The sequence below is a fragment of the Dendropsophus ebraccatus genome, chromosome 1, assembly GCF_027789765.1.
Source record: "Dendropsophus ebraccatus isolate aDenEbr1 chromosome 1, aDenEbr1.pat, whole genome shotgun sequence".
In the NCBI taxonomy this organism is placed as follows: domain Eukaryota; kingdom Metazoa; phylum Chordata; class Amphibia; order Anura; family Hylidae; genus Dendropsophus; species Dendropsophus ebraccatus.
In genome coordinates, this window is record NC_091454.1 from 223,250,589 (window position 1) to 223,267,661 (window position 17,073).

Sequence of the window (17,073 nt, forward strand, 5' to 3'; positions counted from 1 at the left end):
TGGATGGGATGCAAGAAGATTCATCTTCAGTATTTGTTTCTCCAAGACCTCAAGCAGACACTCTTCGCTTCATAGTAGATGCCTTCAGGTTCACAGACAGTGCAGTCTCCCTGGTAAGGACTCTGACCTGAGCCTGTATTGACATCTGTACACCCCCCCCCCCCCCCCCCTACAATGGGGGCTTCTACGTTTGCTAAACTGGTTAAAATGGCCCCTGGTGTTGACATGGGCACCTTTGGTAGCCTATAATTAACTGTCTAAGAATAATAGAGGTTCCATATATTTATGCCATTGTGGTGTCCTACCACAGGTGTTATATACACCTTTTCATAAAAGCTTATACGTATGTGGTGGTGGTTTTGCCGCTAGATGTTGCTGTTATAGAAGAATGTGTTCAGATGCTGCACAGCTGAAGTGTGTGTGTATAGGGTTATTGTTTGTATGTCACATGGATCTGTGAACCTATGGGAATCTTTTCTTCTGTCCTATCACCTCTTTGCTTCTATTGCATTCTTCACCCACTCACAGCGCACGTTGATGTGCTGAGGAAGGAAGTCACGTAGGAGACAGGAAGAATAGGTCAGTCTTAGTCAGAACCCCGTATGGGTAGGACGTCAAACAGGACACCTGTAACAGTTTCTTATCAGTGATGCTTCACAACACTACGCAGTGTTTAAACATCTACCAAAAGAGAGTCAGAACTTCAACCCACGCTGTGGACAAGGAGTGTCAAAACAGGACAGTATCCACAGACTAGCAAAAAGAAAGGAACTGATCCGGATAGAGCAAAGTTGCGCAAATCCTATGAACTCTTTACCTCGCAGCGCGGTTATCAGCAGGGAACCCTCAGCATTCAGCTAATCCCAGGTAACAAGGTCTGGGCATTGTGTCACCCCCTAGGGCAGGTCCCCCCCCCCCCCCCCAAATCTAAAAGGCATACGGTGGTGCAAAGACCCAAAGGTCAATACACAGGCACAAGGATTTTCTTCTAAGTATTCTTCTACCTCATCCTCCAACATCCCAGCAGAGCACAGTACCACTTGAGTTGGGACTCTCACGACTTCTTCCTCTCTGCTACTCTGCTTGTCTGTCACAACAGGCCAGTTGGTCTGCACTACTATTCTCCTTACTACCTTCCTGTCACAGATGTGGCTGTTGTATTGTCAAGTGTTAGTCCACCAGTATTTGATTGTCTTTTCAAGTGCTCCATCAAGAGAAACGTATACTGTCAAGTCAAAGCTGTATAACTTGCTGCACCCAAGTATCTAAGTAAAAACAAGCTTATTTATGGTAAAAAGTGTACACTATAGCCTTGGGCCACTTCACCTTTCTGTGTGAGGCAGTGCGGGAGGGTCATTACACCACTTAGGTCAACTGTAATATCATCCCAAGGGACCTTGTAGCAACCCAGCAGGTACAACTGGCCTTAAAAATAAAAGCAGGTGTGCCATCACACCTGTGTGCCTACCCGGCACTGGCGTCACGGATTAACATCCTAAGGTCCGGCTGCATCTCTGCTATCTGCAACCGGAGTGGTGTCACACCCCACCTTCTAGCGAGTGACTGGGCGATCCTCTGACACAACACCTTCAGGGGTCACCACACTATTAAAACTACTTTAAGTAGGATGAAAGTGACTGCTCCTGTTTTGTCCTAGATCTACGTCACCTGTACTCTGAGAGCTGCTGCCATCGACCAGACCCCTGACCCAGTGAACAAGGCCTGCTCCTACAACAAGGCCTCCAGCAGGTCAGGACCTATAGAAGTAACCTTTGAGTTTGAGGATCAGTTGTGTATCAACCATTTAACAAATTGTCTAATTTTCTAGCTGGTCACCTGTAGAAGGCCCTAGTGGGATCTGCCAGTGCTGTGCCACCGGGAACTGTGCTTCTCCTACAGGCCCCAGATCGGCATGGGGCTCGTACTTTGGGAGGCCGAGAGGACTTGGGAAGAGAGATGTTGGTGAGTAAAGGACATCCTCTCTACAGAGACCTGTAGTAATGAATGAAGCTAGCTTATCACTGGTATACCACTAATTCTCATGACGTCATGTAAAACTACTCCCTTGTGTGTTGACGTTAGACCAAACCCAGGCTTCTACCGCTCATAAACCTGACTAGGTTCGTCCAGGTTTTTGAGACCATAAAACTTGGTATAAGGCCTTGAGCGCACAATTGTTACGTTTTTACTGTTGGAAAAAACTAAATTGGTTGTCAGTAGGAAGTAATCGGTATTTCCTGATTCCATACGTTTGCCAATGTCTCCTAGCGAGAATTCTATGGACTCATCCATGCTGTGATTAAGGGCAAAAATGGTATTTGTCTTTTTCTAGAATAATATCTCTGATTAAAGACAAAAAGATGCTGTGGCCATTAGACCTCAATGGGTCTAAATTGCTGTATGTTACTTGGCTATGTGACAAGTGGAGTTGCTTGTGAATTTGTATCTGACTTTGCTTCTGACAGGTTCTCAGGTGAAGGAACACGGCCTGGCCACACTGGGTCCTCTTCTAGTGACTGTAGCGAAGCCTGACCAGGGGTCCAGAGCAGGAACCGCCCAAGCTTCCAGGATGGGTGCAGGCCAGGAACCTCTCCAGCTGTGGGCGATGGTGGCAATTGGATTTGTCACTACTGTGGTTGTTGTCATTGCTTTTTCTGTGGTTGGAAAACGTCTGAAAAGTAACTGCTAAAGAATCTGTGTAAAAATGAAAAATAAAAAAATTGAAAAATTAGCAGTTCTTGTCTTAGGTCTCCTTGAAGTGGGTAACTTACATGCAATGGGGATTGTACATACAGTTGACTTCTCCTGTGTTTGCAGACCATTGGAGGTAGACTTCAGAGAGGAGATGCACACCACCAGCCCTGGCACCCATGAAACCAGAAAATCCAATTTCTGCCCTCTGGGGGAAAGTCGGACCTTCCATGCAGTCTGTAAATACAGATGTACGATGGAGGGGAATCGTGGAACTCTTGGTTTTATGATGTTGGGAGTTTAAGTCTCCATGTGTAAGTACAGTAGAATGAATACTTAACTGATTTGGAGCTCCTGGCCTCATAATGCTGGGAGTTCTGTGTCTCCAATCTATAGCACATCTTCTGTATTTAGTTTGTACATGGAATGTGTACTCACACTTTTTTTTTTTTTTATATACTTTTCTAGGACTGTAGGTTCTGATTAGAGATGAGTGAACCTGGTTTGAGTCCATCCGAACCCGAACATTCGGCATTTGATTAGCAGGGGCTGCAGAAGCTGGAGAAAGCCCTAAGGCTATGCGGAAAACATGGATATAGTCATTGGCTATATCCATGTTTTCCAGAGAACCTTAGAGTTTTATATCAAAGTTCAGCAGCCCCCGCTAAACCAACACCGAATTTTTGGGTTCTGATGGACCGGAACCCGGTTTGTTCATCTCTAGTTCTGATTTCTCTCCCACCCCAAGCAATCAAGGCATGACTTTTATTTTTTTAAATGTGATGCTTCATCTGTTCATTAACCCTAATATCTACTGAACACCACAATTTGCCACAGTGGCCATTGTCCCACTAAAGCTTATAACTTGCATAGCCGGGTTAGCCTGGTATGTGTATATTGAAACCAATCCATTATATAGGAAGATAATACAGTGGTACCTTGGTTTAAGAGCTCAGTTTTTTTTCAAAATTGTGACTTGGTTTTTAAGAGCTCCCTGTATTGGTTGGGGGTGGGGCATGGGCTGCATAGCTGGGTCTACAGCCCTGTACTCTGACCCAGGAAGTCTCGCTTACCTTTCAAATCATAGCAGATCCACTTCAGACTGGGACCTGCATCAGGGGACAGGACTGTGGAGGTAATCTCTCCATAGCTGTAACCCCTCTCTCCCCAGACAGAGGGCTGCTATACTGTGCCTACATATGTCCTGCTCATTCCTTCATGCTCCCTGTCAGCCTTAGTGTTTCCCATTCTCCCATAAATGTCTTCTATGCTCTATTGGAGTTTAATATGGCTAGACTGGCAACAAGGTGAGGTTGTTGGTGAACACATGGGGGGATGTGGTCTGCTTCTGCAGCCACATAGGCCAGCTGAATTACTCAGACTAGATTATGGGGCCCACATCTAGAGATCTAGAGCCTCCAGTCTGGCTGTGGCCACCACCAAAAGTTATCCGTTATTAAACTTTGCCTCATAGCGTATTCATGTATCTGAGCAATGCTGCCAGTACTCCATAGAATAATCAAGAATCCGTTTATTTGCTTCTGGTCAGGCCTAGAGACTTTCAGCTCCCTGAACTGACCCTCCCCGGTGAGCCAATGGAAGGATTTTAGCCACCTTGCAATAGTAACCTGGAACTAGTGTTGCACTTTCTACAGGGCCTTGCTTATGGATGACTCATTTCACGCCTGGTTTCCATTGCACCTTAACTATCTTGGGTGACTCCATAATCCAGACACCATATTGGGGTGTACCTCTGGGGGGATAAAAAAATCTGCTCCATTAACATTGCTTAAGTCCCTTTTACCTCTGCGCCGGCCCTTATGGAATGCAAGAACCATTGCCCTGTGGCACTATCATGTTTTACAGTGATGAGGAGCACCACAAATCCCAGCCATCCTCAAGGGGCATCTACCCCCTGGCTCAGCACCCTTTGTGCGAGCTAGTGCTTACACCCTGGACCACTTCAGTGTTAACATACAATAAACCCAGTGTTTTCTATTTGAGTACAGATTCAATTAAAACAAAAGCCGTTCATAAGACTATCCCCCCAAATTTACTAGAATGTAATATGTCTATGTGCAGAGGGACAGTACAAGGCCTCACCGGTATCCAGGCAACCACAGGTACTAGGCCTCACTGGTATCCAGGCAACCACAGGTACTAGGCCTCACCAGTATCCAGGCAACCACATGTACAAGGCTTCACCAGTATCCAGGCAACCACAGGTACAAGGACTCATTGGTATCCAGGCAACCACAGGTACAAGGACTCATTGGTATCCAGGCAACCACATGTACAAGGCCTTACTGGTATCCAGGCAACCACATGTACAAGGCCTTACTGGTATCCAAGCAACCACATGTACAAGGCCTCACCGGTATCCAGGCAACCATAGGTACTAGGCCTCACTAGTATCCAGGCAACCACAGGTACTAGGCCTTGCTGGTATCCAGACAACCACATGTACAAGGACTCACTGGTATTCAGGCAACCACAGGTACTAGGCCTCACTTGTATTCAGGCAATCAAGTGTACAAGGACTCACTGGAATTCAAGCAACCACAGGTACTAGGCCTAACTGGTATCCAGGCAACCACAAGTACTAGGCCTCACGGGTATCCAGGCGACCACAGGTACTAGGCCACACTGGTATCCAGGCAACCACAAGTACTAGGCCTCACGGGTATCCAGGCAACCACAGGTACTAGGCCACACTGGTATCCAGGCAACCACAAGTACTAGGCCTCACGGGTAACCAGGCAACCACAGGTACTAGGCCACACTGGTTACCAGGCAACCACAGGTATTAGGCCTTGCTGGTATCCAGGCAACCACAAGTACTAGTCCTCACTGGTACCCAGACAACCACATGTACAAGGACTCACTGGTATCCAGGCAACCACAGGTACTAGGCCTCACTGGTATTCAGGCAACCACAGGTACTAGGCCTCACTTGTATTCAGGCAACCAAGTGTACAAGGACTCACTGGAATTCAAGCAACCACAGGTACTAGGCCTAACTGGTATCCAGGCAACCACAAGTACTAGGCCTCACGGGTATCCAGGCAACCACAGGTACTAGGCCACACTGGTATCCAGGCAACCACAAGTACTAGGCCTCACGGGTATCCAGGCAACCACAGGTACTAGGCCACACTGGTATCCAGGCAACCACAGGTATTAGGCCTTGCTGGTATCCAGGCAACCACAAGTACTAGTCCTCACTGGTACCCAGACAACCACATGTACAAGGACTCACTGGTATCCAGGCAACCACAGGTACTAGGCCTCACTGGTATTCAGGCAACCACAGGTACTAGGTCTCACTGCCATCCAGACAAACACAGGTACTAGGGGTCACTGGTATCTAGGTCACCACAGGTACTAGGCCTCATTGGTATCCAGCCAACGACAGGTACTAAGCCTCATTGCTATTGAGGCAACGACAGGTACTAGGCCTCACTAGTATCCAGGCAACCACAGGTACTAATGTGGTGTCTGACCGGTCACCTGTTTGTTCCTTGTGACGCCACTTCTATGGTAGTTGGTCAGTGGTGTAGTACAGCTCAGCCAGTGATAGTTCTGTTGAGACGCCAGTGCGAACTCAGCAGACGGGTGTGATGGTATGTCTGCTTTGTGCAGTGGCTGATTATACTGATCCCCAATGGTCGATGACCTGCCGGGTTGTGATGGGTCCCTTGGGCTCTTATCGTGGTATCCTGGAGTGGAGAGATGACCCACCTGTACTGTCGGTACCGCCACCCACAGAAAGGGAAAAGTGATCCAAGGATGGTGTAGCCTGTGTGTAGGTGCTGGTGCAATGATCACCGAGTCCCAGTAGAATAAATAAACTGATCTTTACTGAAAATCTCTTGCAATACAGCATAGTAGGGTAACAAGTGACTCCTGAGATACAGACTTGAGTTCACTGAATCTGTGCTGAGAGATGCTGAAGTGCTGAGGTAGAATAGCAGTACTGGTTCAGTTGAGCATTGAGTAGAAGAGTGGAGAGGAGTTTGTCGGGAGAGCCCCAACCCAGTGTAATAATGTGCTCTGCTGGAACTTCTAAGATGAAATACTTGTAGAATACTTGAGACGTGAATTCTTGTGCCAGTGTGTCGACCTGAATGTCGCGAAAACCACCTTCTGCCCTGCAGTGTCGAGTTACCCGTCCTATGAGGGTGACACAAGCCCCAGTCTTAGTTACCTGAGTGTAGCTAAGTGTCCAAAGTTATCCTGTGTCACCTGGGCTGCAAGATAGAGTACGTAGACCTTGGTTACGGTTGCTTTGCTCTATCCGGGTCAGTTCCTCTGCCTTAGGATACCACCCTGCACCTTTAAGAGAGGTTCTCGGCATGGGCTGGGGTGATATCTGACTTGTTCTCCCTTAGTAGCTTAACACTGCATAGTGTCTGTGGGTATAGCTTGACAAAAGAAAGTCTCCAAAGTCTCTGTCCACTATCACAGCTAGACTTCACTGGACTGTTCCCCAAAGGGTTGTGTTGTGGATGTCTAGAGTGCAGGGATAGGTAGAAAAGGAAGAGCATCTCTCATTGGCTGGCACAGACCATGTGGTGCAAAAACATTAACCCTATAGTGACTGCAGCTGTGCAACATATAATAAAGCTTAAACAACAATGGTACCTTGTGGTAAAACTAGAGAATGCACCTTCATGACCACTGAAGGAATAACTTTCTGACCGCTGCCTTAATAACTGTGGGACACCACACTAGGCCTCACAGCAGCCAGGCAACCACAGGTACAAGGCCTCAATGATATCTAAGATGCATCACAATTGTGATCATGTTAGTGTGGTGTCAGGTGTGAACAGGACACAATATCTGATGCAGCTTTTACAGAGCTCTCCTAATGTTCTTATGCTGCTTTATATATTCTCTTCTATTCAGTGATTATAAATGTGTTTGCACAACGACTGCCGGCAGCAGAACTGGCTCCACATGAAAAAGCAGAAGACTATGCCATGGCGGGAACTTTAGTCTTTCTTGCCATGAGTAAATATAGTCTTAGTGTGAGCAGTATGCTGGCACAATGGGGCTGCGACAGGACAGCGGGGTACCTAGAAATACATCCGACACTAGGTAAGGCTTGATGTTTGTAGCCTAATGCTATGGCCACACAGCGAGATGTCACGTGACGATAACGTGACACCTCACTACTGTGGAGAGCGACAGATTTTTAAAGCCAAAGCCAGAAATGGATTTGGAATCTCAGTCTTTCCCTTATGACCTGTTCCCTGCTTATAGTCTGGTCCTGGCTTTGGCTTCAAAGATCTGTGGGTGCGTTTACACAGAGAGATTTATCTGACAGATTTTGGAAGCCAAAGCCAGGAATGGATTTGAAAAGAGGATAGATCCCAGTCTTTCCTTTATGGCCTTATCAACCTGATCCCTGTTTATAGTCAGCTCCTGGCTTTGGCTTCAAAGATCTGTCAGATAAATCTGTCTGTGTAAACGCACCATAAGTTGTTTGTCTTTCAACGTGAACGATCAGCCAACATGAACGATGTCGGCTGATCATTGCCTCCCACACTAAGGGATGATTATCGGCCGAATACGGCCGATAATCGTTCCGTGGAATAGGGCCTTTACAGTGTGACACAATCTATGTGTTGTGCAAGCAAAGTGCCAATGTAGCTCCAGCATAAAGGGCAAGGCAGTTTCTAGGTAATTTTGACTACAGGGCGAATCTTGATAAAAGCGCCCCCCCCCCCCCCCCACATACACACTATGCCATTCGCCCCCCCCCCACACACACTATCAACACACACCTAACCCCCCCCCCACACACACACTATCCCCCCTAACCCCCCCCTCCTCCACACACTATCCCCCCTAATCCCCTTCTCCACACACTATCCCCCCTAACCCCCCCTCCTCCACACACTATCCCCCCAACACACACACTATCAACACACACCTAACCCCCCCACACACACACAATATTCCCCCTGACCCCCCTCCTCCACACACTATCCCCCCTAACCCCCCCTCCTCCACACACTATCCCCCCTAACCCCCTTCTCCACACACTATCCCCCCTAACCCCCCCTCCTCCACACACTATCCCCCCTAATCCCCTTCTCCACACACTATCCCCCCTAACCCCCCCTCCTCCCCTTCTCCACACACTATCCCCCCTAACCCCCACTCCTCCACACACTATCCCATCAACACACACCTAACCCCCCCACACACACACAATATTCCCCCTGACCCCCCTCCTCCACACACTATCCCCCCTAACCCCCACTCCTCCACACACTATCCCCCCTAACCCCCCCTCCTCCACACACTATCCCCCCTAACCCCCTTCTCCACACACTATCCCCCCTAACCCCCTTCTCCACACACTATCCCCCCTAACCCCCCCTCCTCCACACACTATCCCCCCTAACCCCCCCTCCTCCACACACTATCCCCCCTAACCCCCCTCCTCCTCCACACACTATCCCCCCTAACCCCCCCTCCTCCACACACTATCCCCCCTAACCCCCCTCCTCATCCACACACTATCCCCCCTGACCCCCCTTCTCCACACTCTATCCCCCCTGACCCCCCCTCCTCCAAACACCATCCCCCCTGACCCCCCTTCTCCACACACTATCCCCCCTAACCCCTCCTCCTCCACACTCTATCCCCCCTGACCCCTCCTTCTCCACACACTATCCCCCCTGACCCCCCTTCTCCACACACTATCCCCTGACCCCCCCTCCTCCACACACTATCCCCCTGACCCCCCTCCTCCACACACTATCCCCTGACCCCCCTCCTCCACACACTATCCCCCCTAACCCCCCCTCCTCCACACACTATCCCCCCTAACCCCCCCTCCTTCACACACTATCCCCCTGACCCCCCCTCCTCCACACACTATCCCCCTGACCCCCCTCCTCCACACACTATCCCCCTAACCCCCTTCTCCACACACTATCCCCCCTAACCCCCCTTCTCCACACACTATCCCCCCTAACCCCCCTTCTCCAAACACCATCCCCCCCTGACCCCTCCTTCTCCACACACTATCCCCCCTGACCCCCCTTCTCCACACACTACCCCCCTTACCCACACAGTATCCCCCCTGACCCCCCTTCTCCACACACTATTTCCCTGACCCCCCTCCTCCACACACTATCCCCCTGACCCCCCCCTCCTCCACACACTATCCCCCCTGACCCCCCTTCTCCACACACTATCCCCCCTTCTCCACACACAATCCCCCCTGACCCCCCTTCTCCACACACTATCCCCCCTGACCCCCCTTCTCCACACACAATCCCTCTGACCCCCCCCCCCCCTTCCTCCTCACACATACACACTACCCCACTTCATATTACATAGATGGCTGTCTTCTCACCTCTCAGCTGCAGCAGTAGTAGTGGCCCGGTCTGTCAGATCCCGTCCGCAGCTGCCGCGACTATGCTCATGTGACTTGCCCCGGCCGTCCCTGCGCCTCACCTACTGCCCGCACTCCTCCAATCAGCGCAGAGCGGGAGAGTGGGGCCGCTGCGGCCGGCCGTGGCGAACACGTTGATTGGCTGCGTGCACCACAGCCGGCCGCATCGGCCCCACGCTCCCGCTCTGCGCTGATTGGAGGAATGCAGGCAGTAGGTGAGGCGCAAGGACGGCCGGGACAAGTCACATGAGCGCGGTCGCGGCAGCTGCGGACGGGATTGTCGCTCACATGAGCGTCCCGTGCCGCTCATCTGACAGATCGGGGGGGCGAGATGCCGGGCGGCCGGGTGCCGTCTGGGTGTGGGGGCGTGTGGTGCGCTATCCAACCCAGGCTGTGTGAGGTCCCGGGTGAGCCACCAGCGCCCCCTAACTCTCGGCGCCCCGTGCCGTCGCCCGGCCCAAGAAACGACCCTGATAAAGGGTCTCATGTGAATAGACCCAAAGAAATAGAGGCTGCTCCTAGTATGACTTCTCCTCATTGCTGTCTCCTCATCACATGTGGTGGTGGTGGTGGGGAGGCCCAGCTGAGTGTAATAAGGCATCAGGTGGAGGATGGCCGTGTGATGGGTATAAAGCTCAGCCTCCTCCACCCTCTCCTTGTATGACTTGTCCTGCAGTCAGGATGGAGCTGTGGATCAGGTGGAGTTGGCTCTTAGTGGTTCTGCGTGGTTCTGCTCTATGGACCAGGCTTTAGCAGCTCGTCTGTTAGATTCCGGCGCCAGTATGACACTTGGTGGAGGAGTAACCAGGCTGGATGGGGATCTTCTAGAGGACTTGGACAATCTTCCTCTAGACTGGGCTCTCCTAGAGCAAACCCTTGGTCTCAGTCTCGCTCAGTCTCTGGTGTTGGGTCTCCGAGAAGTCTTCAGCCTGTATACGGATGGGGCTCCAGGAGTCATGGAGCAGAGTATCAGTCCCGACAGCTTGCACTACAACCCTCATCCTCCCCTATCAGTGTGCAGTGTGGTGAGGACAAGATGGTGGTGATGGTGAAGAGAGACTTCTATGGTAATGGTAAGCTGGTGAAGCCCTTAGACCTGTCCCTGGGTTCCTGTACCCCAGGAACTCAAACTACAGACGCTGTTGTGGTCTTTGAGAACAGTCTTCAGGACTGCGGAAACAGCTTAGAGGTGAGTGATGGCTGAAGGACATGGGAAGAAGTCTTCTCAATAGGTTTACACTCAAATGTTGATGTGTCTATAGCTAGTATGATGAATGGATACACCACTAGCAGGTGAGTTGTGCAAGGTCTTATGGCTCCATTAGGCCTTCCTGGTAATGGCTCCATTAGGCCTTCCTGGTAATGTTAATCAGTGATCTGTCTTATATGTAATAAGCCCCCCTTATCTGTAATGTTCAGATACTATAGAGAATGATAGTTCATCTATGTGAAACCTGAAGTGCCTGCTAATATTGCCCCCTTGTTTCCAAAGTATTAACCAGGTAACTAATGTCTTCCAGATGACTCCAGACTGGCTGATCTACAACTCCATCCTACGTTACACCCCCACTTCTCCCAGCAATGTGCCAATCACCAGGTTTAACCCTGCTGTGGTTCCCATCAAGTGCTTCTATCCAAGGTGAGTCTATATAGTATGCAGGAGGGGGGCTTGTAGGGAATTGACGGAGCCTTTAAAGTGACTGTACCACCAGGCCCAGGCTGAAGCACTGGAGGCGGGCCGACCCACCCTTAGTGGGAGGAAACCCTAGCCCCTCTATCATAGGGTTCCATTGATTCTAATGGGAGTCACGTCTTGGAGGGGCTGGGGTTTCTTCCCACTAAGGGTGGGTTGGCCCGCCTCCAGTGCTTTTGCCTGAGCCTGGTGGTACAGTCACTTTAAGAAACCTTGTACTAGTGTTTGGTGGTCTAAAGAAAATGGTCCATGGGATCCCTCAAAGTGGCTATTCCATGTAAATCCCTGTAACTGTTTTCTATGGATCTTTGCATGGGCCAAATGTTTGTCTGACTGCCATCTATTGATAACCCTCCCCTTTGGTATGCATGTCTTGTTGGGCCTAAAACTGGACACTGTTAGGTGTTTTCCCTTGGGCCCACGTTCTCTTAACTACAGTAATAATAATAATAATAAAGGGCCTCAAAGGAGATTCTAATACTGTACTGCTCTACTGGTTACCCCATAGGCAGGAATAGGGTGCCTGCGGCCCTCCAGCTGTTGCAAAACTATTGTTTGGACAACCTAAACAAAGCTTTGTTCAAGTACGATGGGAATTTAAGTCTTACAATACCTGCCTTAAAGCGCAAACTATTGCAAAACTCCTTAGCTACCTACCTGGGTTCAACCACCTCAGTTTAGGCCCTACTCATTTTGCTATGACTTGTTTTTTTTGTTTTCTCTGTACCTTTTTACTTGCAAGTATCTATTACTTGGCCATGTACTGATATGGGTCCTAGGATTTGTTCCCACTCTCCTAGTACAATTTCTTTCTTGTGTAGACATGGTAATGTGAGCAGTAAGGCCATCAAGCCAACATGGATTCCATTCAGCAGCACCGTGACCTCAGAAGAGCGGCTGGCCTTCTCCTTGCGTCTCATGACTGGTAAGAAGCTTTCTAGTATTAGGGTGGGGGGTTCTGAGTCTCCTGGCCTTAACTTATCCCCCAGTATCTTCTCTCCAGCGGACTGGAGTGCTCCCAGTCAATCGCTGGTCTTCCAGCTTGGTGACATGTTCTACATAGAAGCCTCTCTGGACACTCAGAACCATGCCCCGATGATCCTGTTTGTGGACAGTTGTGTGGCCACCATTACCCCAGATGTGACCTCCACTCCTCGCTATGAGATCATCTCTAACAATGGGTGAGTTACTCCCATCAATAATGTCCCAAGTCTTCAAGGACCCTATTGTCTACAGCTCCTCTCTCCTACAGGTGCTTGATGGACGGGATGCAAGAAGATTCATCTTCAGTATTTGTTTCTCCAAGACCTCAAGCAGACACTCTTCGCTTCATAGTAGATGCCTTCAGGTTCACAGACAGTGCAGTCTCCCTGGTAAGGACTCTGACCTCACCTGAGCCTGTATTGACATCTGTACACCCCCCCCTACAATGGGGGCTTCTACGTTTGCTAAACTGGTTAAAATGGCCCCTGGTGTTGACATGGGCACCTTTGGTAGCCTATACTTAACTGTCTAAGAATAATAGAGGTTCCATATATTTATGCCATTGTGGTGTTCTACCACAGGTGTTATATACACCTTTTCATAAAAGCTTATACGTATGTGGTGGTTTTGCCACTAGATGTTGCTGTTATAGAAGTATGTGTTCAGATGCTGCACAGCTGAAGTGTGTATAGGGTTATTGTTTGTATGTCACATGGATCTGTGAACCTATTTGAATCTTTTCTTCTGTCCTGTCCTATCACCTCTTTGCTTCTATTGCATTCTTCACCCACTCACAGCGCACGTTGATGTGCTGAGGAAGGAAGTCACGTAGGAGACAGGAAGAATAGGTCAGTCTTAGTCAGAACCCCGTATGGGTAGGACGTCAAACAGGACATCTGTAACAGTTTATCAGTGATGCTTCACAACACTATGCAGTGTTTAAACATCTACCAAAAGAGAGAGTCAGAACTTACACCCACGCTGTGGACAAGGAGTGTCAGAGCAGGACAGTATCCACAGACTAGCAAAAAAGGAACTGATCCGGATAGAGCAAAGTTGCGCAAATCCTATGAACTCTTATCTCACAGTGCAGTTATCAGCAGGGAACCCTCAGCATTCAGCTCATCCCAGGTAACAAGGTCTGGGCCTTGTCACCCCCTAGGACAGGTCCCCCCCCCCAAATCTAAAAGGCATAAGGTGGTGCAAAGACCCAAAGGTCAATACACAGGCACAAGGACTTTCTTCTAAGTATTTTTCTACCTCATCCTCCAACATCCCAGCAGAGCACAGTACTACTTTTGGGACTCTCACGACTTCTTCCTCTCTGCTACTCTGCTTGTCTGTCACAACAGGCCAGTTGGTCTGCACTACTATTCTCCTTACTACCTTCCTGTCACAGATCTGGCTGTTGTATTGTCAAGTGTTCGTCCACCAGTATTTGAGTGTCTTTTCAAGTGCTCCATCAAGAGAAACGTATACTGTCAAGTCAAAGCTGTATAACTTGCTGTATCTAAGTAAAAACAAGCTTATTTATGGTAAAAAGTGTACACTATAGCCTTGGGCCACTTCACCTTTCTGTGTGAGGCAGTGCGGGAGGGTCATTACACCACTCAGGTCAACCGTAATATCATCCCAAGGGACCTTGTAGCAACCCAGCAGGTGTAACTGGCCTTAAAAATAAAAGCAGGTGTGCGATCACACCTGTGTGCCTACCCGGCACTAGCGTCACGGATTAACATCCTAAGGTACGGCTGCATTTCTGCCATCTGCAACCGGAGTGGTGTCACACCCCTCCTTCTAGCGAGTGACTGGGCGATCCTCTGACACAACACCTCCAGGGGTCACCACACTATTATAACTACTTTTAAGTAGGATGAGAGTGACTGCTCCTGTTTTGTCATAGATCTACATCACCTGTACTCTGAGAGCTGCTGCCATCGACCAGACCCCTGACCCAGTGAACAAGGCCTGCTCCTACAACAAGGCCTCCAGCAGGTCAGGACCTATAGAAGTAACCTTTGAGTTTGAGGATCAGTTGTGTATCAACCATCTAACAAATTGTCTAATTTTCTAGCTGGTCACCTGTAGAAGGCTCTAGTGGGATCTGCCAGTGCTGTGCCACCGGGAACTGTGCTGCTCCTACAGGCCCCAGATCGGCATGGGGCTCGTACTTTGGGAGGCCGAGAGGACTTGGGAAGAGAGATGTTGGTGAGTAAAGGACATCCTCTCTACAGAGACCTGTAGTAATGAATGAAGCTAGCTTATCACTGGTATACCACTAATTCTCATGTAAAACTATTCACTTGTGTGTTGACGTTAGACCAAACCCAGGCTTCTACCGCTCATAAACCTGACTAGGTTCGTCCAGGTTTTTGAGACCATAAAACTTGGTATAAGGCCTTGAGCGCACAATTGTTACGTTTTTACTGTTGGAAAAAACTAAATTGGTTGTCAGTAGGAAGTAATCGGTATTTCCTGATTCCATACGTTTGCCAATGTCTCCTAGCGAGAATTCTATGGACTCATCCATGCTGTGATTAAGGGCAAAAATGGTATGTCTTTTTCTAGAATAATATCTCTGATTAAAGACAAAAAGATGCTGTGGCCATTAGTCCTCAATGGGTCTAAATTGCTGTATGTTACTTGGCTATGTGACAAGTGGAGTTGCTTGTGAATTTGTATCTGACTTTGCTTCTGACAAGTTCTCAGGTGGAGGAACACGGCCTGGCCACACTAGGTCCTCTTCTAGTGACTGTAGCGAAGCCTGACCAGGGGTCCAGAGCAGGAACCGCCCAAGCTTCCAGGATGGGTGCAGGCCAGGAACCTCTCCAGCTGTGGGCGATGGTGGCAATTGGATTTGTCACTACTGTGGTCGTTGTCATTGCTCTTTCTGTGGTTGGAAAATGTCTGAAAAGATTAACTGCTAAAGAATCTGTGTAAAAATGAAAAATAAAAAAATTGAAAAATTAGCAGTTCTTGTCTTGGGTCTCCTTGAAGTGGGTAACTCTTACATGCAATGTGGATTGTACATACAGTTGACTTCTCCTGTGTTTGCAGACCATTGAAGGTAGACTTCAGAGAGGAGATGCCCACCACCAGCCCTGGCACCCATGAAACCAGAAAATCCAATTTCTGCCCTCTGGGGGACAGTCGGACCTTCCATGCAGTCTGTAAATACAGATGTACGATGGAGGGGAATCGTGGAACTCTTAGTTTTATGATGTTGGGAGTTTGTCTCCGTGTCAGTACAGTAGAATGAATACTTAACTGATTTGGAGCTCCTGGCCTCATAATGCTGGGAGTTCTGTGTCTCCAGTCTATAGCACATCTTCTGTATTTAGTTTGTGCATGTACACTCACACTTTTTTTTTTTTTTTTATACTCTTCTAGGACTGTATGTTCTGATTAGAGATGAGTGAACCTGGTTTGAGTCCATCCGAACCCGAACATTTGGCATTTGATTAGCGGGGGCTGCTGAAGCTGGAGAAAGCCCTAAGGCTATGCGGAAAACATGGATAGTCATTGGCTATATCCATGTTTTCCAGACAACCTTAGAGCTTTATATCAAAGTTCAGCAGCCGCCACTAATCAAATACTGAATTTTTGGGTTCTGATCGACCGGAACCCGGTTTGTTCATCTGTAGTTCTGATTTCTCTCCCACCCCAAGCAATCAAGGCATGACTTTTTTTATTTTATTTAAATGTGATGCTTCATCTGTTCATTAACCCTAATATCTACTGAACACCAAATTAATTTGCCACAGTGGCCATTGTCCCACTAAAGCTTATATGGCTTATATAGCCGGGTTAGCCTGGTATGTGTATATTGAACCCAATCTATTATATAGGAAGATAATACAGTGGTACCTTGGTTTAAGAGCTCAGTTTTTTTTTTCAAAATTGTGACAGCTCCCTGTATTTGGGTGGGGGTGGGGCATGGGCTGCATAGTGGGGTCTACAGCCCTGTACTCTGACCCAGGAAGTCTCGCTTACCTTTCAAATCATAGCAGATCCACTTCAGACTGGGGCTTGCATCAGGGGACAGGACTGTGGAGGTAATCTCTCCATAGCTGTAACCCCTCTCTCCCCAGACAGAGGGCTGCTATACTGTGCCTACATCTGCCCTGCTCATTCCTTCATGCTCCCTGTCAGCCTTCGTGTTTCCCATTCTCCCATACATGTCTTCTATGCTCTATTGGAGTTTAATATGGCTAGACTGGCAACAAGGTGAGGTTATTGGTGAACACATGGGGGATGTGGTCTGCTTCTGCAGCCACATAGGCCAGCTGAA

At 48.8% G+C, this 17,073-nt stretch overlaps 1 protein-coding gene across 9 annotated transcripts; it reads left to right on the top strand.

Moving 5' to 3' along the window:
• The first annotated feature begins 1,868 nt into the window (after window positions 1-1,868).
• LOC138770293 (zona pellucida sperm-binding protein 3-like) lies at window positions 1,869-15,714 on the top strand. Of its 9 annotated transcripts, XM_069949335.1 has the most exons (9): window positions 1,869-1,962; window positions 2,466-2,598; window positions 11,626-11,744; window positions 12,620-12,723; window positions 12,802-12,979; window positions 13,051-13,171; window positions 14,686-14,777; window positions 14,857-14,990; window positions 15,492-15,714. In XM_069949335.1, exons 3-9 carry the CDS (start codon window positions 11,626-11,628, stop codon window positions 15,548-15,550), a joined length of 807 nt encoding a protein of 268 aa, XP_069805436.1. In that variant the 5' UTR covers window positions 1,869-1,962; window positions 2,466-2,598; the 3' UTR covers window positions 15,551-15,714. The 9 variants fall into 9 exon arrangements, with proteins under 9 accessions (XP_069805436.1, XP_069805400.1, XP_069805427.1 ...); XM_069949299.1 differs by lacking the exons at window positions 1,869-1,962; window positions 2,466-2,598 and adding an exon at window positions 4,957-5,120; XM_069949326.1 differs by lacking the exons at window positions 1,869-1,962; window positions 2,466-2,598 and adding an exon at window positions 4,957-5,086.
• The last annotated feature ends 1,359 nt before the right edge of the window (window positions 15,715-17,073 follow it).

What these genes read in the sequence shown, in the direction of transcription:
- LOC138770293 (XM_069949285.1), top strand. Translation starts at nt 5,561, where the DNA reads ATGTACAAGGACTCACTGGTATCCAGGCAACCACAGGTACTAGGCCTC. An exon ending in ATCAAGTGCTTCTATCCAAG is followed by an intron (nt 11,745 to 12,619) that starts GTGAGTCTATAT and finishes TTTCTTGTGTAG; the next exon opens with ACATGGTAATGTGAGCAGTA. An exon ending in CAGACAGTGCAGTCTCCCTG is followed by an intron (nt 13,172 to 14,685) that starts GTAAGGACTCTG and finishes GTTTTGTCATAG; the next exon opens with ATCTACATCACCTGTACTCT.